The 24,888-nt window shown below is 34.8% G+C and overlaps 1 protein-coding gene across 1 annotated transcript; it reads left to right on the forward strand.

The window, feature by feature from the left end:
• The first annotated feature begins 928 nt into the window (after positions 1–928).
• On the forward strand, positions 929–20,929 carry LOC149801221 (pre-mRNA-splicing factor SYF2-like). Its single transcript, XM_089955280.1, has 7 exons — positions 929–1,060; positions 1,388–1,483; positions 5,905–6,030; positions 11,585–11,702; positions 13,861–13,951; positions 14,826–14,924; positions 18,679–20,929. Exons 1-7 carry the CDS (start codon positions 1,052–1,054, stop codon positions 18,842–18,844), a joined length of 705 nt encoding a protein of 234 aa, XP_089811406.1. The 5' UTR covers positions 929–1,051; the 3' UTR covers positions 18,845–20,929.
• Positions 20,930–24,888: the final 3,959 nt, after the last annotated feature.

Raw genomic sequence — 24,888 nt, forward strand, 5'->3', positions numbered from 1 at the left:
TGTGGGGGGAAAAACACTTCTTGGCTCATACTACTGGAACAGTATATTGGTTTACACCACTGCAAATAGAGCGGTGGAAAAAAGCAAAAGGTCCTCGCCTACCGGAGTGTGAAAGAAAAGAAAGAATGGCACCTGACCCAAAGCTTTTGGTAGTCGAAACAAAGGTCCGACAAAATTATCACTCTAGGAGGCTCCTCCTCGGAACCTGGGGTAAATAGCTTGTGAACTCCCCCTTGAAGGGAGTGGTGGGGCAGATGTCAAAATAAGTTTTCCTCTAATCTTTGTGCCTTTGGATGCGGAGGATCCGGGGGTTGGCTGGTGGTGGTTTGGAATAATTCGTGACTCCATTTTACATCTTCTCTAATGCTCAGAACAAACAGACAATACTGTATCCAGACGCCCTTGCTGGCCCTCAGTTAGATATCAACAAATTAAAGTATGGGCTCCCGCATACGGGGCAAGGGGGCACCCCCGCCCGGATTTCACCTCTAAACATTTGTTTGTCTATATGCATAAAACGTAATAGCTGACCACTACATGTTCTAAAACGTAATAGCTGACAACTGCATGTTTTGCCGCCCCCTCCCCGCCATCCGTCTGCAAATATTTCTGCGCTGGAGCGCCACTGTATTGCTGGGTTGTGTCCGGCACAATCGAACGTAGTCAAAATCTTTTATGCGATTTTGTTAAATCTTTTATTTTTTATTTTTATTTTGTTATTTTTTCGGGGGAGTGGCATATATTATTATGTTTATTAGGTGAATCATGCAACATGCACATGAAAGTTTGATTTGCACTGTGTGGCTGAGATTGCTGTGACAAGCTTTTTATTTTTTATTTTTTGAAAGAGTTGAATATAGAGAGCCTCAAAATTATTTTGAAGATACGATCTAACATTACACATATCTGGGGGCAAAAGTGCAATTAATCATTTACAATAAATTTTAGAATACCTAATATTTACTGTTCTTTCCAGTACCTTGATAAATCATATTTGTATATATGGTTCTCCACGAAGTGGAGGAAAAAAAGGTACAGTACAGAAAGAAAAATGGCGTCGGTACGTTCGACATTTACATCTTGTTGTCAGATCTTTATAATTTTAGCCTTATATTCAAATCTACACAGATAACATACGTTGAATGAGACAAATAGGAAAGAATCTAACAAAGCATACATTTATATTTATTTTGTTTGAAAAATAGTTTGCTTGCCATTCATTCATTTGTATGCGTATTCAGAATAAACTGCTCACGGTTTTCTACGAAATACAAAAGTAACGACAGGTAGTAGGTACTGCGTATGTAAGAGATTGTTTGTTCATAAATGAAGCTGTGTAACAGTCTTTTCACATATAGCTTTTAATATATTTTCGATCTTCACGCAGGCCTTAGATTCCATACCTTCATCATCTGGAGGAGGGGATTCAGCTCAGACGAGGAAGGAAAGGCTTGATAGGCTGAAGAATCTTCAGCTCCGTATGGTGGGTTACTTTCAGTGTAAAAAAAAATAAAAAATTACTGATTAACTGTGCAGCAAGTATGGTTCGAAATCTTTGCAATCATCTCGTATTTCCTAGATGGTGATATATATTTTTTGACTATAGCAAACGCACAGGGACTCGTATCGGTGCTTACAATGTACCTGTCATACATGTATTGTATAATAACTACAATAACACTTCTCTCCTTTCTTGCTTGACCCATTTAAAAATAAATGCTGTTGTTTGAAGCTATGTTTTGCATAGCATAATAAATTTGTTAACGATGTTTAGCTCAGACATTTGACTTTGCATTTGTATCCAAAGTTTAGCTTACTGTCATACCTTTAAGGAATGCCAGACCATTTTCCCATGCTACTGCTCAGCATGGCTGTGATCGTGCCCGCTTAATATACAAGTGAAATCATGCTGAATGGAATACTGTCCTCTCATTGGTTAACACATGAACCCCTGGAGGTTTTTGTCTTTTCCACCTGAAAATCGAGTAGGAAACACATTTTGAAAGCTATTTCTGAATAGATCCGAAAACACCAAATCCTGGGTGATCTTTCAATAACATAATGCCTAGTTGTGTTAGAAACATTGTTTTTCATTGGCTATTTGACTCGCGCATGAGCAGAAGGGTAAAAGTTGGATTTTGTAAATTTATTATTTTGGCTAAACGGAGCCATTATTTTTGTATCAAGGCCACTCTTTATTCCAGATGCTTATCTTATCCTACTTTTTGCAAAGGCTCATCTATCTGTTTGCAGTTCATACCGGTTTGCCTTAGCTCTGAGACCAAAAAGTCTAAAATCCGGATGCAAAATTGGATTCCGGCCATGGGCGAATTTTGGGTAGAAAAAAGTAGGGTCCAAAAAATGAGTTTTTTTAATCTGTATTTTGTAGTGCAACTAGATATTCCAGATTATTTGGTATCACTGTAGAGCTACATCTGTCTACCTTTCTATAATACCACCCACTTCAGTGTATCATGCATGATCATGACTGACGCTACAGAGCTCGGCAGTAGGCTACTACCTCCTGCCACATTAACTCGTCGCTAGGGGTTAATGTGTTAAAAGAAAATGAAGTCCTGCATTTATTTATAACTTGTTTTCTGTTGGCCAATGAGAAGGTATTATTCCATTCAGCTCTTTGTAGTTATTATATAGTACATGTATGACAAGTAAATTGTAAGCAACAATTATATGAGCCCCTGTGAGCAAACGTTAGTGCTACAAAGATGTCAACTCTGATATGCATAATAGACTATTTACCACTATTAAACTTAGTCACTTTGACCTCCATTTCAACCACTCTGTTGGCCTAAGTGGTTTGATCGTCCACTTCAAATGGGGGAGGTCATGTGTTTAAACCCTGGAAGAGTCATACCAAAGGCTTCTAAAAATGGTAATAGCAGCTGCCTAGCTTGGTTTGTGTTAGGACTGGTCAGCCTGGTGCCAGGATAATGTGACTCTTTGTGCATGATGCCACATGTCTGTGGCATAATGCCCCAGTGCTAGACATCATTATGAACTGCCACACTGCAGATGTCATAGTGATATGACTCAAATTGTTAAAGCTACTTTAAAAATAAAAAAATAAAAAACAGCACACACACACACACACACACACACACCAACATTTCAAAGTATTTTGATTTTTGTATGAATCTTATGGTTCATCCATTGGTACAATATGTGAGATATAATATTACACAGTAGCATCAGAAATTCCACTAGAGTTGAGCAACTACCAGTACTTTGTACCAGCAAGGACAGATAAGGTCGGTAGAAGTCCAGATTTTACTAGTACAAATGCGAATCAGCCAGTATCATCAATGAATGGTTTATCATTTGCATAATTTCGGGAAAATTATGTTGAAAGAAAATGAAATGAATGCATTTCTATCTTTATGGGGAGCTTCATTGATAATAGAAAACTGCAAAAATTAAATACTATGACATTAATGTAATTGCTTGTCCAAGTTTCCTATGACACTTACCACCCCATTTTAGATATTTTGACATAAATTTTGGAGTCTGGGGTCAGAGTCAGTGGCCTATCGAAAGATTGATTTCATTACCACTGCATTGTGGAGGTGTAGTGTTGCTGCTTAGTAACAGGCCTAGCAAATTTAAATGACCTTAAATAGAGCCATAATGACATCAAATCCATAGAAAGATGATTTAATTTGTCAGAAATTATGAGTATAACTTTCATTATGCTTTGAATACACTGACAGATGAAACAAATCAGCATTGTTGAGTAAATTTGATTTGGTACTTGCCACTTGCATGGCTAGTCACATGACCAAACAAATATCGCATCCTACATGTCCATGACATGAGAGGTCAGTAATCATGTGATATGAATGAAAAAACCTTTCCAATATTGTTTGTACAAAATTTTTTGAAAATATCGATAGTCACAATATTTGTAAAAGAAAGAACTAAAGCATATTTAATTCTCAGTATATTAATTCTGAGAACAATGACTAGAAATCTATTGCATCAATCTGGAGAAAACCAGATTCATTGAGCAGTGAGTGCATGTCAATATGGTAGTCACATGATTCCAATATAAACATTGCTGATACGTTCTCAGTGCTTCATGAATCTGGCTTTCTTCAAATGGTGGTGAATTCCAACTTTTCAACAGCCAATTGGCTCTGACTCCACACCCCAAACATAAATTTTAAAATATCTAATACGGGTTGGGAAGTGTCAGGAAACTTGGACTACATAATCTCATTCAAGTCACCAACATAATCCACACACAATTAATGACTTTGATTCAGAGTTATAAAGTAAATAGTTAGAGAGTTTACATGCACCTCATAAAATGTTTAATTTTAGTGGCTTGGCTTGAGTGAAATCTTTTAACTTCAGCATGGTTTATTAGATCATAAGACTTACAGTCTTCTATAAATAGAAAGGGGCAAATCCAAACCAAGCTGGTCCCTTGGCAGACAGCATGTGGTTATTAATTTATTTGAACAAAAAATATAAAAGCTTGGATTAATATCTATAAAGCAGAAATAGGGGTGCATTAACTTATCTTGCTTTGTGTACCAGCAGTTGGTCACGCATTATAGCATCAGAAGGAGAGTCAGCTTATCTCTTTGATGGCTTCATGCCTTGATTTGACAGTAACTACACGTGATGCAACTGGCTTCTATTCTAAAAGTCATACAGGTCATGTATGCATTAATCTCTGATTATTTCAGTAATGGGTGGCATTTTTAAAAAAAATTGATTCTATATATATTTAAGGGCAGTTATTCACTTTATTTGGATCTCATGCATCCATATTCCTTTGGAAGGTCATTATTTACATGTCCCGAGAAGTACATATGGCAGAATCGATGTTAAAAGTATGTGACATCTTTGGATTATATCAGCCTAAAGGTGTGATCTGGTACAATCAAGATGGAATGTAGTGCAGTAAAAATGTCACAAAGAAATCTATGTTTATGGATAAACAGATTTGTACTACCCTATATTATGAGGATTAGACTTGACATGCTCTTTTCTTGACCCATTTTAGTACCTGGCCAGCATTGTTAAAGTGCAGAGCATTCAGTAATTAGTATTGAACAGTCATTGGCTAAGCAAAATTAATATTATAAAACAACAATTTATATTTAATTTAAGATGATTAAATGCATACATGACTGGTACATAGGCTCCCTCACTTATTTAACTGCAGTGGCAATCAGATACTGTGTTTCATTAGTTTGATAAGCATGGAAACTCCAGACCTAACTGCATGTTGTCCATTTTAACAAATTAGTTAGGCAGAATAATGTTGCACGTATACACCATTACACAACCAGAATCCATCAATGTGATAAACCAATTCTTCTGATACTATGATGTTGTTCTAACTCACTGATTAAAGTTGGTATTAATATGGGACTACCATTGAATGAAAAGAATAAATCAGCTTCTGGCATTTTGATGTTTGACAGTTAATTATCAAGACTCAAATACATTTTATAGACTCTCTGTACACAACTACCAACAGTCTCATTTTTTTCTGGCACAGAGACAAAATTTACAGGTACATAATTGGTATATACCAGTGTAACCAAATCATTGAAACAAAGTTCCTGTCAGTTTCATAAGAAATGTAGCTGTGTACTTTTAGTTTGAAAATCAACAAGGAGCTCATCTCTTAAAACATGAGTCTGAAATTCACCAGCTTATTTTGCTGCTGTCAAGGCTGTCATTTGTACATAAGAGTGTAAAGCAGATATAAAAATTGTGTTTAGTGAAGCAGTGATGACTTGTGTGTAGTACATATTGAAAATTAAATATTTCTGTTTTTATTATAGTCCAGGCTTTATAAATATGAATATAGAAATAGTTCTAGATATCATGTTGATGTTAATTCAGTTCCCTCGTTGCTTTTGGCAGAATGAAGCCAGAAAGCTGAACCATCAGGAGGTTGTAGAGGAAGATAAGAGGAACAAGCAGCCAGCAAATATTGAGGCCAAAAAAAGACGTGTTGAGTGGGAAGAAGAGGAGGAAAGAAAAAGAAAAGTTTGTTCAAAATAAGTACATATTTTTGTTCAAAATGAATCTTGGACTTTCATTGATTTGTTTCATTATCTTTTTATGCACCCACCCTATGGTGGAGCACATTATCTTGTCTGTTGTCCATTATTCAGTCTTTGTGTTATTAATTTTATTCCTGAACAATCACACAACTTGTTCACCATTTACAGTTACCAGACTTTCTCGATGGCTTTGCACTTGGGCTATAATCCTGTTATTTCAGGGCCAAAAGCTCAAAGGTCAGTTTATTGAAAAAGAAAAACTGTTTCTACCAAATAACTTAGTTTCTCCGCTGTCTGTAATGTTACTAAATTTTGTCATTTATTTGCACTTGGGGATAAAGAAGAACTCCATATATGTTTGGGGTCAAAAACTAAGGTCACTGTGACAGAAAGAAGAAAAATGGTTTCTGTCCATTGTCAGTAATGGCTATTCCAGTAAAACATACCCTGGACCCACGGAAGGTACTTTTAATGTGGGGTACTCACCCATATGTGCAATTTAGAATTTTCTTATCATTTTAATGTTAAGTATGTGAAGTCAAAGTTCCCTGGCATATATTTTTCCAAAAGTGCCTTCCCTGGGTGCCATGTATGTTTAAATAGAGCAGCCCTAACATTAATTCTATATCACAGACCTTAACCAAACTTTAGGGATGACTTGTACTTCGGGTAAAGAAGAATCATTTTGATTTTGTGGCCAATAAGCGAAAGATCAGGATGACTGACTGAAAAAAGAAAAGCTTTTCTGAACAAAATTTCAGTTATCTACATAGAAGACTGTTAAATATGGGGTGGATATGTAATTTGCTGTTGTTACTTAAATATGTTAATGTCTTGTAATGCTTTATGTTTTCAACAACATTCATAGTGTGTCAGAAGTGGCATAGCAGGGTACATGCACATGTATAAGACAGACAATCAAAATAGCTTGTTTTAAAATTCTAGGATGGACCCCTTCTGCTCAAACCCTCTTATACATAGCTGCCAACCCTCACGATTTTGGTGTGAATTTCAAGACTTTCTACAGCGATTCATGGATTCACATCGCATGCAAAGAAAAAATCACGAATTCCTTGATTCTCAATTATTTTAAATTTTCCCATTAAGTCCTAGTTGTAATATCAGCACTTGCCAAAACGGTTTGGTACTGCTAGTTGTGATATTAGTAGAACTATAGCCAATTGGTACAGTTATCCCAGTAGCAAGCATGTTAGCGTATTTTAATCTATATGTATGAGAGTAGTTTTACAAATGCTTTTGATAGAAACTGGGCCTGATTTGAATTACCGTTCGGCATCGCATCTTGAAAATGTCTTTACCACCAAGTAAAAAGAAATGTGTTGCCCAAAAAGTGAAGTTTGGAATATACCAAATATTTACCATGCATTCAGCCATCAAATACTGATATACATTATACTTTTTTGCACACAGAGTGACACAAATTTTAATATTGGGCATGGTGGTAGAGACAATGTGAGGAAGTACATTGATAGCACAATTTGATAAAGCACATAGAGATTGGAAGCTACATGATGACAGTTTTTCCGAGTTTTGGAATTTCTGAGATTGAAAGATTAGCATATAATGTAATTTGCTTGAGTTCATAGTTTTTCACGCATGAGCTGACACCACTAATTGTTCACTATTCGACATCTTCTTTGTTAATATGATTTCGTAATTAAGATACACTGCAGTTAAAATGTTTTCACCTTCAAGGAAAAAGATTTGTATTCCATAAAAAGTGAAGAATAGATTGGAGTACACCAAAATTTTGTCTTGCATTCATCCATCAAACATTGATGTATATTATGCTTTTCGCACAGTAGTGTGCCATGAATTTTACAATTGGGAAATTGGGAAAGTGCACAAGGGCTGGCATTGTTGCTTACAATTTACCTGTCATACATGTACCATGTAGTAATATTATTATATAGTACATGTATGACAGGTAAATTGTAAGCAATGTGGGCATGTGGCAGAATGAAGTGATAAAGCACACTGCTACTGCACCCCCAACAGATTTCACTTTTGGAGTACTTTGAGCCACCTACAAGTCCTGCATGCTACCAGTGCTGAAACATTGTTTGTGAGCTTTCTTGTTGAACATAACCTGTCTTTCTCAGTTGGAGATCAGCAACAGTGACAGTGAAAGGTTATTTCCTATTGTGAGGAAAAATAAAACAAACTTTGGTGCTGAAAAATTTTAGTCATGAAGATTAACCAGCAGGCAAGAAGCCTGAATAGTTTTGAAAACAAATTTACCATAGCCTGATTGAGGAAGTTAAAGACTGCCACAGCATGACAAATAGCATTAAGTTTGTGTATATCAGTAAATTTGGCTGCAAATAAAGTAGTACATGTAATCAGTATAAATAATATGTTTTGGCTTTATTTTGGGATTGTCGTATAATGCAGTACTGAGCATTGAAGTGGATGAAGGTAGTGTCATGACATAATTTTTCACTAATTGGGAGTCTGGAGGGTTGGCAGCTCTGCTTATAGTGCATGTCCTCATTTGTGAAAAAAAAAAATTCCTGGCTATACCCCTGAATGTAGAGAATTCACTTGACTCTTTTGTCAATCCTGGAATTTAAAAAAATGGATATTTCCCTGATTACTTATTAACTTATTAACCGTTTTATACCTTTTCATCTCAGTGAGCAGAATAAAAGTGTATCACTTTGTTTGAAGGGGAAAAAAAGATACAATCATGTAAGATCCTTGATCAGTATGGTCTTAGAACAATCTAGCAATCTAGTTTACAAGTTGTAACTTTGCAGCCATCTTCATTTGCAACATTTATGCTTTTTTGTTTGTTTCATAGTTGCATTGACCCAGCCTCAGGGATCTTGCTACTAGGTGAAGTGGAAGACTAAGTCACCTAAAGACGTTGCATTTTTTTAGTTAGGAAAGTGAAAACAATTTCACCTGTGATTTTTTTTTTTTTAGACATATAATGAGTTACAGTAGTTTAAGACTTTTGAGATGCCTCCTTGCTGTAGCCAGCATGTTCGGGTAGTGTAGTGTTACATCCCAAGGCAAAATGATATGTTTTAATAGCTGACTGACTTTAAACCCTTTCCAGTGCAAGTTATCACTGCTCGATTTCCGCAAGTTTATACCTAATGATGATAACATGCCACCTTCTGTTTTGATGTGTAAACATCAACATGTAAATAAAAATTTGTGTTTTAGGATATAATTGGTGGAGAACTCTTTCTAATTTGAATTTTTAAATGAAGATTGTAACTACTGTGTTTGTGTTATTTTCTATATAAAATCAGTTTGAAACCATAAGTGAACCTATAATGGCAGACATGGCTGTATCTAGGAAATACTACTTCATTAGACTTCATTAGACAGTCTGTTTTCATAAATAATTCAGCAAATAGTTTAATGAAAATGTACAAGTCATAGAAAGCAAAGTCTATATATTATATAATAGAAGATTATCTTAATAATGTAATCAGAAACATGGGACAAATGATATGTTGTGGAATTATAAAAGCGCTGCAACTTTGTAAGGTCAAGGATGGTTTCTGAAGTTCATTTTGGTGAAATATGAAAAAAGCAGTGAAACAAATAGTATTTAACCAATGCATGATGTTACTGCAAGTAAATAGGCAAATAACAAAACCATACATTTGCAGTCCTATTACTGGATTGTTGTAATGAAGCTTGAAAGTGAGTGGTTAATTTAAGAAAATCCCTCTTTCTAAATAATAGAAGCACTCGCATGTTGTGCATGGAGCCATACATGTTCTTGGTTGTGTTGATTCGGTTGTAAAGAAGAGTATATAGTTCAATCATATATTGACAATAATGCATCATAATGTTGTCTCTGAATAGTTGGAGTAATGTTTAATTGGCAACAGTGCAGTAAGGGTGAACAGTATGGTATGAAGTTCCATGCGCTTTGCTCAATGTAATGATACAGGGGGTTGTTTCAAAGTAATTTAAAAAATCTCTTTGACTGCTATTTTATACAGAACTTTCAGAAAGTAAAAATTAAGTGGTAGTTTATTAAGCATTTTACCAACTTACAAGACTATAATCTCATTACTGTATTAGTTAAAATTAATTACAATGTGGTCTTTTAAAGTCATATGGCCAAAATACACTACACATATCTCCTTCCAAGCATACACTTTCAAGTATGATTACAGTGTGCATGAATATAATAATTTGTATACACGCAGAAAATATAGTTATTATAAGCATATAACATAATACTGATTTTTCAGCTAAAAAATAAAGTATTGCTTAAAACCAGTGTAAAATGTGTTACATATATATATATATATATATATATATATATATATATATATATATATATATATATATATATTGCATTTCTTGCTTTGCTTCCACTTCTCTCTGTTCAGTTCCCACTTCTTCCTATACTGTCCAAAACGAGAAGTCCCCTTAAAATTCATGTTTAGCCCCTGCAGTCTTATACTTTTGTCTGAACCCATTGCTTCAGAAGATGCAGAGAAAGCTGTTTAGGTGGCGCTCTACAGTTTCGTATTTTGCATAGGGTTAGGATTTTAAAGAAAATGAATTTCCCCAGCTTTCCTCACTGATTATACTGGCTATTTAAAAAAGACCTTGTATATCTTAGGTATAATTCAAAGAACCTTTAATTCCCTTTATTTTGGTATATGATTGATGGGTGTAATATGGGTTATAGAGTATACAGCTTGCCCTTACTCCAGATGTGCACCTTTCAAAAAAGTGCTACCTCCACTTGGTCATTTTCACTTCCTGACCTTCAGAGGTAAATTGTATAAAAAAGAGCCAATAACTTTCTTTTACATTTTATATATTTGGTAATTCATTCATTGCACTTTCAGAAGCTGGTATTGTCTAGTCTGGCAAAATTCATTTTCCCTATTTTAATAGCTGCTGTGGATAGTGAAATTTAGACTAATTCAGGCTGATTTTTTAGCACAAGGGATCATTCATCATTCATTTTAGTTAGCAGTGTGTTTAAATCGTGTACAGTTTCCAAAAGTACAATATCCAAATAAATATCATCCACATTACATTAATGTAGCAAAGAGGTATGCCGCCATTCTCTCCAATGTGCATGTTTTAAATGCAAACAACTTCACCTTACAGACGTCACTCTCTCAAAAGTACATAATAACTGGTGAGCGCCCCCTTAATATATTGTATTGGTCATTTTCAGTACTTCAGTTGGGAGAGTGTCAGATTTGTAATCCAAGTGTGGAGGATTTGATACCCACCAAGGCCAGCCTAGGCTGGCTGCCTCTGCATGTACGTATGAAAGGCAGTTAGCTCCCATTTCATCGTCATGATACAACCAATATTGCATTAATTATGCCATTCAAACTAACCTATCAAGCAGCCATTAGACATTTTAGTTTCACAGTTAGACTTAATTGTTAATTGTCCTGAATTTTGCAAAGTATTTAAAAGTTGTAGTTCATTGTTATGAACTATATAAAAAATGCACATTCAAAAGAATAACTTCAAAGCATAACAGTCATGATTTATCTCCCTTCATTGGCTAGGAGTGTGAAGAAAAGGGTGAGAACTATGATCGAGTGAAGTTGCTTCACATTGGTGCTGATGAGGCAGAAAGATGGGAAAGGAAAAAGAAGAAAAAGAACCCTGATCTAGGATTCTCAGGTAATGTTGTCTTAAGCTATGATAATTCAGTTGGTGGAGCTTCAGACTTGTCATCCATTGGTCTTGGGTTTGAATGTGAGTGAGATCAATGTATATTAATGAGGTAATCTTGCACCTTATTGGTTTGCTTGTTACCACTCTGGAGACAATGTTTCTGATCTGATTTTGATTAAACTTGGAGTATATACTTATATCATCAAGATATCAGACAAGCGGTGTAATGAATGAGAGTCATGCATATTATTGAGTTACCCTGCGTCTGACTGGCTGAGCCTGTAACCTCTCTAGATCCAGTTTTGATTTCACATGGAATATTGAAATCATCAAGGAAATGAGCAAGATATATTCATCTTAATGAGATGATCCTGAATCTGATTGGCAGACTTGTTAACAATCTAGAAGTCATGTTTTGGATCTGATTTGGATTAGATTTCGTGTATAAGCATATGTCATCTAGGTCTTAGACGAGATTGATTATTGACAGTATTATGTGATCATGCATTGGATTGGTTGATCTTATGTGTACTATAGACACTAAAGTTCTGATAGACTTTTACCTGATTAGGTATTTAAACTTATATTGTAAAGTGTGTTCCATTGTGAGCAACAGCATTGCATATTAATGAAATGATCGTGCATCTGATTGTGAACACTCTAAAGGACATAGTTCTAATCAGACTTTGGTTGGCACTCAACATTTTTGTTATTTGCATAGGGTTTCATTTTTATCTAAAGAAAACAAATTTCCTTAGTTTTCCTCACTGGTTATCCAGCTATTTAAAAAAAAGACCATGTATATCTTAGCTGTTGTTAAAAGAACTTTTAATTCCCTTTAATTTGGTGTTTAATTGATATGAATAATTTGGGTTACAGATTATACAGCTTGGCCTTCAGATGTGCACCAATAAAAAAATCTCCTAGTAGCTATTCTTGGTCATTTTCACTTCTAGACTTTAAAGGCAAATTTATATATATTGTAATTTATTCATTGCTCTTTCAGAATCTGTTAATGCCTACTCTAGCAAAGTTTGTTTTTCCTTATTATAATTGCTAAAGTTAGTATTCTTTTGGACTAATTCAGGCTGATTTTTGAAGTGGAGGGGAGCAGTTATTTTGGTCACCTATGTGCTTAGATCATGTATAATTTCCACAAGTACAATATGTAAAGAAATTTCAGCCACAGTACATCATAGTAGCATAGAGGTATGTCAGCATTCTCCTCCACTGTGCATTTTGCAAATGCAAATTACCTTACACCTGTCACTCCATCAAAAATACCTAATATTTGCAGAGCGCCTCTTGGTCAAATTAGGTTTTTAAACTTACGTCATCAAGACTGCAGACAATAAGAGCTACATCCTTTGTATCAATGATTTGATCATGCATCTGATTGGCTGAGCTTGTGCTCACTCTAGAGGTAATATTTCAGATCAGAGTTTTTATCAGATTTGGTATGTAGCTTGATTTATTAAGGTCTCAGATGAGTGCAGTTATGAACGAGTTCCATTAATATTAATGAGAATATTGGATGGTTGGAATCAAACCCTTAATCTTGCTGGTCATGAGACCAGTAATTGCTGAGTCACCACGGCTCTCTTTGATGAGGATCTCAATGGTTCACATGCTATGACTTAAGAGGCATGTCCTCATTGAGGTAAGGGCCAAACCCAGTGATCCATGCTGTTGGCATAGATTACCTCCCCTTATTTTGCCAAGTAAGCATATGTACTTTAAGGGAGGGACATGAACAGTTTCAAAGTTACAAATCAGTGCTACATAGTGGTAGAGGGAGAGATCAAGAGAAGAATGCTGATTGTATAAATTACTTGTTTTGTTGTGAAATTTATCCTATATATATCATCAAGAAAAGAAGACGCATGACGAATCCACCTTAGCAGACAAATTAGCAACCGTATGATCCAAACTCTTCTTTACCCTCCACTGTTTCAATACATGTGTGAATTTGCATTCACAAGCTAACATGTCTACTCCTAAGTGAGCAATATCAGACCCACTTGAGCCTCTTTTTCAGCATTACAATGAATCCTCTTTTTGAGACAATACCTTCTGCTATTGTCTATCATTACATGTTTTCTCCCAGTAGTGGTGATGACATGTCATAAAACTGGTATAACTGTCATCTGATGTGTATTTTCAGATTTTGAATCTGCCACCCATCGACAGTATCAAAGACTGACCAAAGCTATGAAACCAGACTTAGAGCAGTATCAAAGGCAAAAAGAGAAGTTGTAAGAGATTTTTTATTATTGATCTTCAGGAAAGAGAGAGTGCAAGAGATTGATTTAAAGTATCCATCATTCTTTGTTTCATTCTCCTGTAGATATTTGTATCTCTTTAATGGGGGCCCTGAGTGGTCTAAAGCGCTCTCCGTTATGGATCACTGCCATCTCACCTCTGTCTGCGTGGGTTCGAGTCTAGGATTCGGCCAATGTGGGTATGTGAGAAAGCTTGCCAGTAGCTTCTCGTGGGTCGGTGATTCTTCCTCCACCATTAATACTGGCCGCCATGCATAGCCTATCGTGTGTTGAAAAATGGCGTTAAACCCCATAACAACAACAATACAGTTGATTTTAAGGTCAGAGGTCTTGAATTAAGATTTTGAATTAAGATTTTAGATGTACTGGCTTGTCAGTATAATAAAACAAACAAGTATGAATAGATTTTTATCAGATCCATTTTGTGTGTGTATCTGAAGAATATTTAGATTAAACCAAACTTGGCATCTGGTTATATTTTGAAATTTTCTGAGACAAGTTCATTGGTCTTTGATATTTAGCACAAGGTCAGAGGCCATGATAAAATAATTTTCTACTTTACATACAAATATCTTGTGAACATGTTACCTCAGTCATAAAATTGTATTTTTTTACCAAATTGGAGTTTCTTAAGAGTTTTAGTGATGGTTTCAGTATTCATTAGTTTGAAAGAAGAAATGGACCTGTCTTGGGATTACTGGATATCATTTTTTGGCTGTTACAGTGATTGTCCTGTCTAGGAAATCTATTGTGTTTTTTTAAATAGTAAAGTGTATCAATATTATAAAAACATTTTTAGGTCTATATTTCTGTTAATCGATTCATTTGTCATTCAACTTTGTTATAGGGGAGAGGTCTTTTACCCAACTGCTGACACCTTGGGGTTACATCAAGTCAAAGACTCGGAGGATGCTGTCGAAAGGATGGTGAATGATTTAGAGAAACAGTAAGTTTTTTGTTTACATAAATTACTGATCTGTCAATAAAGTAAATATATGTTTAACTACAGTTGTACATTTATTACTGTGAATCAACTATTTTTGTGATGTAAAAAGTTTTGTGGATTGCATAAATACTACATACCATGACTTAAAACATTGGACAGATGATCTAGAGTGTAGACAAGGTGGGTGTTTAACAGGACTCTCTTCATCATGCATTCACATTAACAAATTGGAGATGAGGTAACTGTGTCACATGTAGATGAAGACTGCTGATTCAAAATTAACTTCAGAGTTGCAAGGTAAAGTCTGAGTGTCTATGTAAGACAAAATGAACACATTCTAAATCTGGTCAGCTTATAAAAGTAGTGCAGCAGATCCAGTGAACAGTTATTCATCATTGGCAGCAAAATGACCACTTTCCTTAACCCAGAAGTTTGAGAAATATTGGAAGAAATATAAATGCTTTAGAGAAATAAACGCCACCACTTCATTATAACATTAGTTTTGATATAGACTCCATTTATTGTGTTGTAGTGGGGTTCCCCTCAGTTTTACATCTTGTGTGATTTTGATTTTTTTAGCATAACTTCTATAAAAAAAATCAGTCATATTGCTACAATGTCTGTAGTGTGGCAGTTTATAGTGATGCCTAGCACTTGGGCATCATGTCGCAGACATGTAACATGATGTCCCACCCAGTCACATTATCCTGACACCAGGCCGACCAGTCCTAACACTGACCTGTTAATGCTGAGCGCCAAACAAGGCAGCTGTTAGTACCATTTTTGTAAGTCTTTGGTATGACTTAGCTGGGGATCAAACCCACAACCTATTGCATCCAAGGCAGACGCTCTTACCACTTGGCCACCAGAGTGTTTTACATATTGTAAAACTTTGATAATTCAAACCTCAATCAGTCAATGCTTTCCCAACATAAAGATTTTTTTTTTCAGTGCATAGTTTATTGCAACTCATTTTAATTTGAATTTAGGGCTAAATTTATTCAGAGTAAAACAAAAATATGGAATATGTTAACTTCAGTAAATATAATGATAAAGAAGTTCATTTTCTGAGTGCATTACATTTTTGTGGGTTGAATATAGCTATTTCATATTTTTCAACGATATTGAGATCAGTGTTGCAAAAAAAGAAATTTGTTTTCAAACATGACACAGCCTTATTCTAACCCAATGGTATGTAGATGCTTCATTATTGACGTTCTTGGTTGTCGAAGTTTTTTATGCATTTATTGTGATGATCAAAGCAATACATATTGTTTTGCTTTGGGCCATCTGTCCATTTTAGTGCAATAACCCCCAAAAATGAACTTGGACATTAGAATTTAGTACACATTTTCACATTAAATTGTTTTAGAGTGTAGTGCATATTTTTAAAAAACTTTTTAGGAAGAAAAAACTTCCTAAGTTGGCATGCTTAAGAAAAAATAACTTTAGATTTACAATGAATTTTGATATGCATATTTTTATTCATTTGCAAATTACCTGATTAGATGCAAGGACAATTACAGCAGATTTCATGGGGGGGGGGTTTGGTACATTTTTGAACTTATACTTTTTGGGATACATGTTTTGTTAATATGTTTTAGCAAATGACCACATGAGGTGAACAGATGAAGATTGTCATACATGCATTTTTGCATGCATGTGCACATAACCTAATTAAATTTTCATGCAGTTATTTTCACATTTTTGTACGTTTTTTTGAATTTGTATGACCAAGTTAGCATGTGCTATGGTCCTCTGTCCATTACCCATGGTCCATTCACAATTGCTGTTTGCATCTTCTCAAAAACTGCTTAACAGAATTTGAAGTAATTTGACTTTAAAGAGCATCCAGGTATGAAGCTCTTTTAGAGTCTCTCAGATGATGTCATCAAATATGGCCATTATTACTTAAAAAAGATAAAAGCTGTAAATTACTTTTTCTTAAGAATCGCGTTAAACAATTTTACTAGATTTAAAAGAAGCATCAGAGCAGGTCAGATTTGTTTAAATGATGACAGTCAACTATCAAATATGGATGCTGTCATAAAAATAGAAAAGCATCTAGAGGACTTATTTTTAAGAACCACTCAATAGAATTTGGTCAGATCTGATAGATGGTATCCTGGAATGAAGCTTGTTAAAATTTGTTCAGCTGATGCCTATCAGCTATCAGATATGACTGTTGTTGTTGTTGTTGTTGTAGGGTTTAACGCCATTTTTCAGCATACATGGCGGCCAGTATTAATGGTGGAGGAAGAACCCGGGAAATCCCCGGAAAGAACCACAGACCCTCGAGAAGCTACTGGCAAGCTTTCTCACATACCCACATTGGCAGAATCCGAGACTCGAACCCACGCAGACAGAGGTAAGATGGCAGTGATCCGTAACAGTGAGCGCTTTAGACCACTTGGCCACTCAGGGCCCCTCAGATATGACTGTTGATATAAACAGAGAAACCTTGAAATAGTTTCTTCTTGAGAATGGCTGTAAAGAATCTGACCAAAATTGACAGAAGCATCTTGGCATGATTTGTTCAGATGATGCTGATATGCAGTAAATTGTTGTTACTAAAAACTAAAAAATCCTGAAATGACTTCATAAGAAACAATGAACAGAATTTGACCAAATCTGCTGGAAAGCATCCTAGTGTTAATGGCTTTCAGTTTTGTACAATTGATGGTGAGCTGCAATCAAATGTTGCCACTGTTACTAAAAATAAAAAAATGAAAAATAAAAAGTACTTTTCAGAAACTGCAGAAACAGATTTTGACCAAATGAAAGAAAAGGCATTCTTGCATGAAGATCTTTCAGAATTGTTAAAAATGAAGCTGATCTGCCATCAGATATTGCCACTGTTACTAAAAATAGAAAACCAGTTAAATGACTTGTCACAGTGTTGCCTAGTGGTTAAAGCGTTTGCCTCGGATGCAGGAGGCCATGGGTTCGATCCCCAACCGAGTCATTCCAAAGACTTATAAAAATGGTACTAACAGCTGCCTTGCTCGGCGCTTAGCATTAAGAGTTTAGTGTTAGGACTGGTCGGCCTGGTGTCAGGATAATGTGACTGGGTGGGACATCATGCTACATGTCTGTGACATGATGCCCCAGTGCTAGACATCACTATAAAATGCCACACTGCAGACATCATAGTGATATGACTGAAAATTGTTAAAGCTACATTAAAATTCCTAATCACACACACACACTCTTTTGGAATGTAGAAGACAACAGTGAGTCCAGCCCTAGTGGGGACTTTTGTATAAGGGAAACCAGCTTATAAATAAAATATTTATTCATTCATTTTCTCAAGTTTTAAAATCATTTCAACCTTACATAAGGGACATCTTCCCCAAAAAGGTAAAATTTGTGTGTGCCACCTGGTGTCGTTTCTTGAGGTTTATTTCACTGTACATAATAAGATAGTGGAATTTGAACTGTTCTTATGGACCTTCAGGGATTAAAATCTAAAGATTTGTTATGCATATTTTAGGTCTCTTGTGGGGATGGCTTTTAAAATTTGTCAAACTTGTCAAGAGTTTGTCTGATCATTATAAAATGTTTATTTTTTATTTTTAGGAGGCGGGAAGGAGTTGGGCAGTTATAGATTTTTTTTGTTCAAGCAATTTTCTGCTTTTAAAAAAATCATTAATGCTCAGGAGTAATCTGTATGTACTGATGAAATAATTATGCATTTAGACTGTACCTGCAATTTTTGAAACATTAGACTTTTATTTTTATTTTATTTTTATAGGATTGATAAAAGATCGAAGTACAGTCGTCGCAGAACTTATGATGAAGATGCTGATATTGATTACATTAATGAGAGAAATGCTAAATTCAATAAGAAACTGGACAGGTTCTATGGATCCTATACAGCTGAAATTAAACAGAACTTGGAAAGAGGAACAGCAGTGTAGACAGCCAGCATTATACTTGTGTACTTGCTGAACATTGAAGAATATTTCCTGGAATAAGGATTACTTACAATTTTCTTCTGTGTTTTATCATGTTAGCAGTAACACCTATTCTATAAAATTTCAGTAATTTTCATGGGGAGGTGTACATATATTTTTTTTATGTAAACAGGAAAAAGCATTAACTTTATTAATATATTTTGCTTAAGTCTGCAGGTTGTAATTTTTCATGTGAATCCTATTATATGCATTCCCTTCCAAACACTCCTTTTTCATGGCATTTGTTTGAAATAACTAGTGTTATCTCCTGTCATCAACACTCATGGTGTATTATGGCCATATCAGATTTTAGTGTTACCTCCTGCCCCCTACATACATGATGTATTGTATCCCTGTCAGATTCTAATGTAATCACCTTCCATCTACACATATGGTGTATTATGGCTCTGTCATATTTTAGTGTTTTCTCCTGCCATCTACACACATGGTGTATTATGGCCCAGTCAAATTCTAGTGTTATCTCCTGCCCTCCATACATACAGTGTATTATGTTAAGTTCTTCAGTTATCTCCTGCCCCCCCCCCCCCCCAACACACACATGGTGTATTATGGCTCTGTCAAATGTGTAATCTCCTGTCTTCCACACATATGGTGTATTATGGCCCTACCAGATACTGTTAATTTATTATTATTCATTGGTTATAAATTTTCATGGATTTTTTTGGTTGGTTCAAACCACAAATTTAAAGACCCTACGACAGTGATTCCCTTCTGTGAAAATTGTAAGACCCCTTCCAGTAAACATGGTTTGAGGTACTTCTAAAAATTAAATCTTTTGCCATAAAAATAATTGTATTTATTGTCATTTTAATTTGTCCATCCTGCATGTGAGTCAAGATTTTCATTTCTGCTGAAAACTTTGTACGAATTCAATAAATTTGTACCAGATATACAATGTAGTATGGTTTTGCATCTTGAAAACCTAGTTAATGTTCCAACTGTACTTTGAGGTTTCAGACTTTGAAGCAGATATATCCCCCTTTGGAATTATACCATGTTTGTTAAGGACATTTTGATGCATTTCAACAGACCTGCCAAATATCTGATGGTTTGCTCTTTTATGAACATGGCAAGTCCAAGTTTTTACATAGAGGAGACTCTGTGATAGACAAAGTGTAAACACCATTCAAGTTATATATGGATTCTGTTGTAGCTTAGTTGATCTGATGTGCATCTTTAAATTGAAAGGCTAACATTTATGCTAGATGACCACCCTATTTCTGTGTGGGTCCATTTTATATTGAAATAAATATTTACATATGTGCAGAACCTGTATATACCATCAGATCTGTGTATACCAGTGGTTAGCTTAATAATTCTGTACTTTCTGAAATCTTGGTTGTGCAGAACTAGTTTCGGATAAAAACATACATGCAGTTTATATTTCAAGGCCCAAGTTTGACCAAAATGTAAAAAGAATTATGTCAATACTTAAGACATTGGATTGATGAAGCTCCGGCTGGACTGAATTCTGACCGTTCTATTGGCTGGATCTATGCTGAATAACCAGTTCAGGCTTAAATATTTGTTGTTGAAATTTGACCAGGAGTTTGAAACTATCTTGTATTGCGTACTTTTGTTTTTGATAATACTATTTTTATTAAGAAAAAAATCTGAACTTAAGTGATAACATTATTTTTTTGCTTTATGTCTGAGGTTTGATCCATATGCTTTGTTCATATTGAAAGCCTTTGGCTGTTTGAAAATAGCTGGTTGAATCTACAAAATGTTAGATGAAGACAATGAACAAAAATAAAATAATAATTTCTTGCTTTGAACTATTAGCCTGTATTTTATCTTATTTTAATGGCACATGTTTTTATGATTAAGTTCTTAAAATTATCCAAGATCTGTGCCACTTTGCTCTATATTGCTCTACAAGAGAGAGAGAGAGAGAGAGAGAGAGAGAGAGAGAGAGAGTTTAGTTGGTTTAATTATGTTGAGATAGTAAATGTGAAATAATGAGAGAGAGAGATGTAAAACAATGTGGAACATATAATAAAATAAGTAAATAAAGTTGGAATAATATTTAGTTTTCCTTGTTTTTTTTATATTTTTTATTCTCTTACATCTTCATTTTATCACTTATGTTCTTGACTTGAATCCCTTTCAACATATTGCCATGGACCTTGTACATAAATATTTAAAAAGAATTGTGGATAGATATTCAAGCCTTTTGGAGCCATTTAGTCATATTCCAAAACATTCATTACTATTCACTACCCTTATTTGATTCTACATTGTTTTCCTTAGAACAATAGCCTTCCAAAGTTAAAAACCTACCTTCACACCAAGAAGTGAATTAAAATTGTAAATACAGTCTCCATAATCAGTGTTGCACCTTGAGTGTGGAATCATTGGATTCCCACAATGTTGTGTCCTCTGTGCTGCGTCTGTGTGCCTCCTTTCCCCCTTCCTGTGTGTGCTTTTACAGCAGAAAAAATTGAAGAAATACACCTACAATGTTTCTTTAGTGGATGTCCATCAATGTATATGCACTAGCAACGGCCAAAGTTGCTAGTGATGATAAATACTATTAAGATGGTGAGGAATATCAATTTCAGAACAATGGCAATGATAACATTCATGGTTTGTGGTAGTCAGCTAAGTTGAAATGTAAATTATTTGATGGCAGATACTGTAACATATTTTTGAGATTAAAATAACATCAACATCAAGGAAGATTTCATTTATTTTAAGGCTGAATTCATGAAAAAAGAGAATGTAAGCAGATACAGTTTTTCACTTAATGATTTATTAATTTGAAAAGAAAAATAATTAAGAAAGTTAAATGAGAGAAAGATCCTGAATGAAAAATTCCATCATGAAGCTCATTTCATTTGAGTTGTTTGGTAAAATGTTTATTGCAAAGTGTAAGTTTTCAGCACACAATAGGCTATACCTGGCAGCCAGTATTAATGGTGGAGGAAGAACCCGGGAAAGAACCACCGACCCTCGAGAAGCTATTGGCAAGCTTTCTCACATATCCACATTGGTCGAATCTGAGACTCCAACCCACGCAGACAGAGGTGAGATGGCATTGATTCGTAATGGAGAGCACTTTAGACCACTCGGCCACTCTGGGCCCCAGTGTAAGTCTGAAAGGAAAATATAATATTACAGTGCAGACAACAAAGGTAAGATGTTGAAGGAAGGATATAATTGGTTTTATCACTGCTTGTGCATTACGTACTGCAGTTTTCCTTTGTCCCTTAAAAATGTGTGTTCCCTAGATTTGGAAGGTGAGGGAATTTGTGTCCACAGCTCTTACAATTCTAGATGCCACACAGTCCATAATTAACCCCACCCTCTTTAACCAAGTCTCCAGATTCAGAATCTCTTTGAATAATGAATAATGTAGAAGAGTTGTTTGGTATAAATATTTTTTTTGCTATCACCTCTCTCCCTATCAGTTTTTAGAGTTCCAAATCAGATCATGATATTACTATGGGCCACCAAGAATCTAGTGACCCAAAAGAAATTTAGTTTCTCAGAGAAGGTACATCAGTGAAATTTATTGTTTAAACCTTCCCTTTATCTGTTTTAATTTTTTAAAAGTCGCCAATAAAAGCTGCAGTGGTTCAGTTGTTACAGTGTTGGCTTCAGACCAGAAAAGTGGGGGTTAAATTTCCACAGTCAGATCAGCTTGTATCAGCTATCTGGCAGTGATCTTGGGCAAGGCACTTTTCTCTGCTTACCTTGGAATGATATAACCTTCAAAGTTCTACTGTACCATAAAACACCAGAAAACCAAAACCATAATTAATAATTATTTTCCTTTGTAAAATATTTTGAATAAAACAGTTTTATTGTTTGTTATGAAACCAAATCACAGATATAAAGAAGGATTTATATAAAATTCATAAGTTCTTCCTCCTATAATTGTTTAATACTATGTGTGCATGTGCTTACTTTAAGTCTGAGTCCAACTGCAAACAAAATATATAAGCAGATCATTTTCTTTTTTGTTCTCATAACAAACTGCATAGACCAAGATCTGCCAGTGTATTACACTCCAGCAGATCTGGATCTGTGAAGTTTATAATAAGAATTTACTTATAAACTAATATAGACTGTAGGAAATTGCTGTGCTACCAAAATTCAACATACGGTAGTCAAGACCCAACACTCTGGTAACCCCTGAGCAGTGCATAACATTTTTTGCCCCAGTTGTCTCCCATGCATGCACCATTCCAACAATTAACCTTAACTGTACTTGAAGTCTACATCAGTGGGTTTTAATGAATCATTTTAATAGTGATTTAACCTACAATAGTTCCTTTATGATGTATGATCACTGTTTAAAATTGCTACACTAATTGATTTAGTAGCTTCATCAGTTTGTGTAGTATTTTATTGAAGGGGAATAGTACTGAAATCACTCTTAAAAATATTCTTAGTCAAAATGAAAGACTGATCTTGAGGAAGCATGCATTTATAAAAGAAGCAAATAGTCAGATCAGAACTAGGAATTTTTTTCTGAAGTTTAATGTACACATAATAAGCTGATGAGGTCTTTTGTGTTAGAGGACAAAAATGTTTGAGTTCTTTTTTTATTCTAATGTGTAAGTGTATGCACACACATACACACACATGCACACAGAGTTTACTGATACTGGAATATTTCAGTGAAGGACCTATTTGTATCTTTTTTTTTTTACTGGATAGATATTTGACACTGCATGATCATTTAAACTTTAAGTGCAAATGTTGATATAGAAAATTTTTCTGATACATTAAAGCATGATTAAATTTAAAATCATAAAATTTGCTATGCCAAAACTGATTAGGTAGTTTGTCCAAGTCATGCTTCTTGTATATGGACAGCTGGTACAAATTTAATTGGTTCATTCAGACAGTGTAAAAGATCATGTTGGATCACAATGACAAGAAATATTTATTTGCACTCACAGTAATTCTTTTCTTACATCTGTGCATATTAATGAGAAATAAGGAAATCAATGCATTGGCAGCCATGGTGATATAGCAGATTACTTTTAGTGATGCAGTATTCTAGGCATTGCATAAAATAAAAATGTTGTCATTTTTTCTGGCACTGTTATGAAAGCTTAAGAAAATATTACAGAATTAAATCTTAAATATAATTCAGTTTGATTAAAATCAAATCTCCAATGCTATACATGAACATCTGACAGCGACCACATAGGGGTCATGTTCTGGTAATCTATGTTATTACCATAATCGCTAATTTTATCATGGAATCAAATGAAGTTATATCTTCTCATTTGGATACTGGGCATGGTGGATGAAGAACATCAATGTGTACTGAACGATTTGATTCACTTTCAGATTTTTGAAAGCTACATTTCCATTGGCTAATTCAAAGGTCACCAAAATGTGACCCCTATGTGGTCGTCATCAGATTGTAACAAAGGACAGTGGAGATCTGATTTTAATCAGATTGAAATATAATGATACTTATGAATTAACTTGCCAAATATTCAGTTTGAAAATTATCCAATCTGCTAAAATCTTACTTGATATCTGCAACATTTATAGGTCTTGGTCTCATCTCAAATTCCAAGCAAAACCCATCTTTTTCATTTTTTAATTTAAGGTCTTATACTGGTACCAAAACTCTCTCAAATATCAAGCCATTTCCAAAAACCCTATATACCTATTAATTTATCTATATACATGTACATATTTCTGCTCTTCTAAGTAAATGTGCATCCCAACCTTTCCATTTCTTCACCTGCATATATATATCTACATATACTATTTACTCCTATCTTTCAGTAACTTTAATTATCAGCATAGTTTAAGGTGCAAACAATAAAAGAAGTAAACATAAGTTCTACAGTTGGTTAAATAAATAGAATGTGAGTTCCTTTATGTTTTATATTTTATTTTATGATATTTTTTTCCATGTGATATTTTGTTTTCATATGTTGGGGCAAGCTTAAATCCCCCAAGGGCAAGTTAAATTTTCCAGTCAGTGTGCTCTGGGCAAACTGAGTTGTATA

This window comes from Sinohyriopsis cumingii, chromosome 4, assembly GCF_028554795.1.
Source record: "Sinohyriopsis cumingii isolate HCF-2022 chromosome 4, ASM2855479v2, whole genome shotgun sequence".
NCBI lineage: Eukaryota > Metazoa > Mollusca > Bivalvia > Unionida > Unionidae > Sinohyriopsis > Sinohyriopsis cumingii.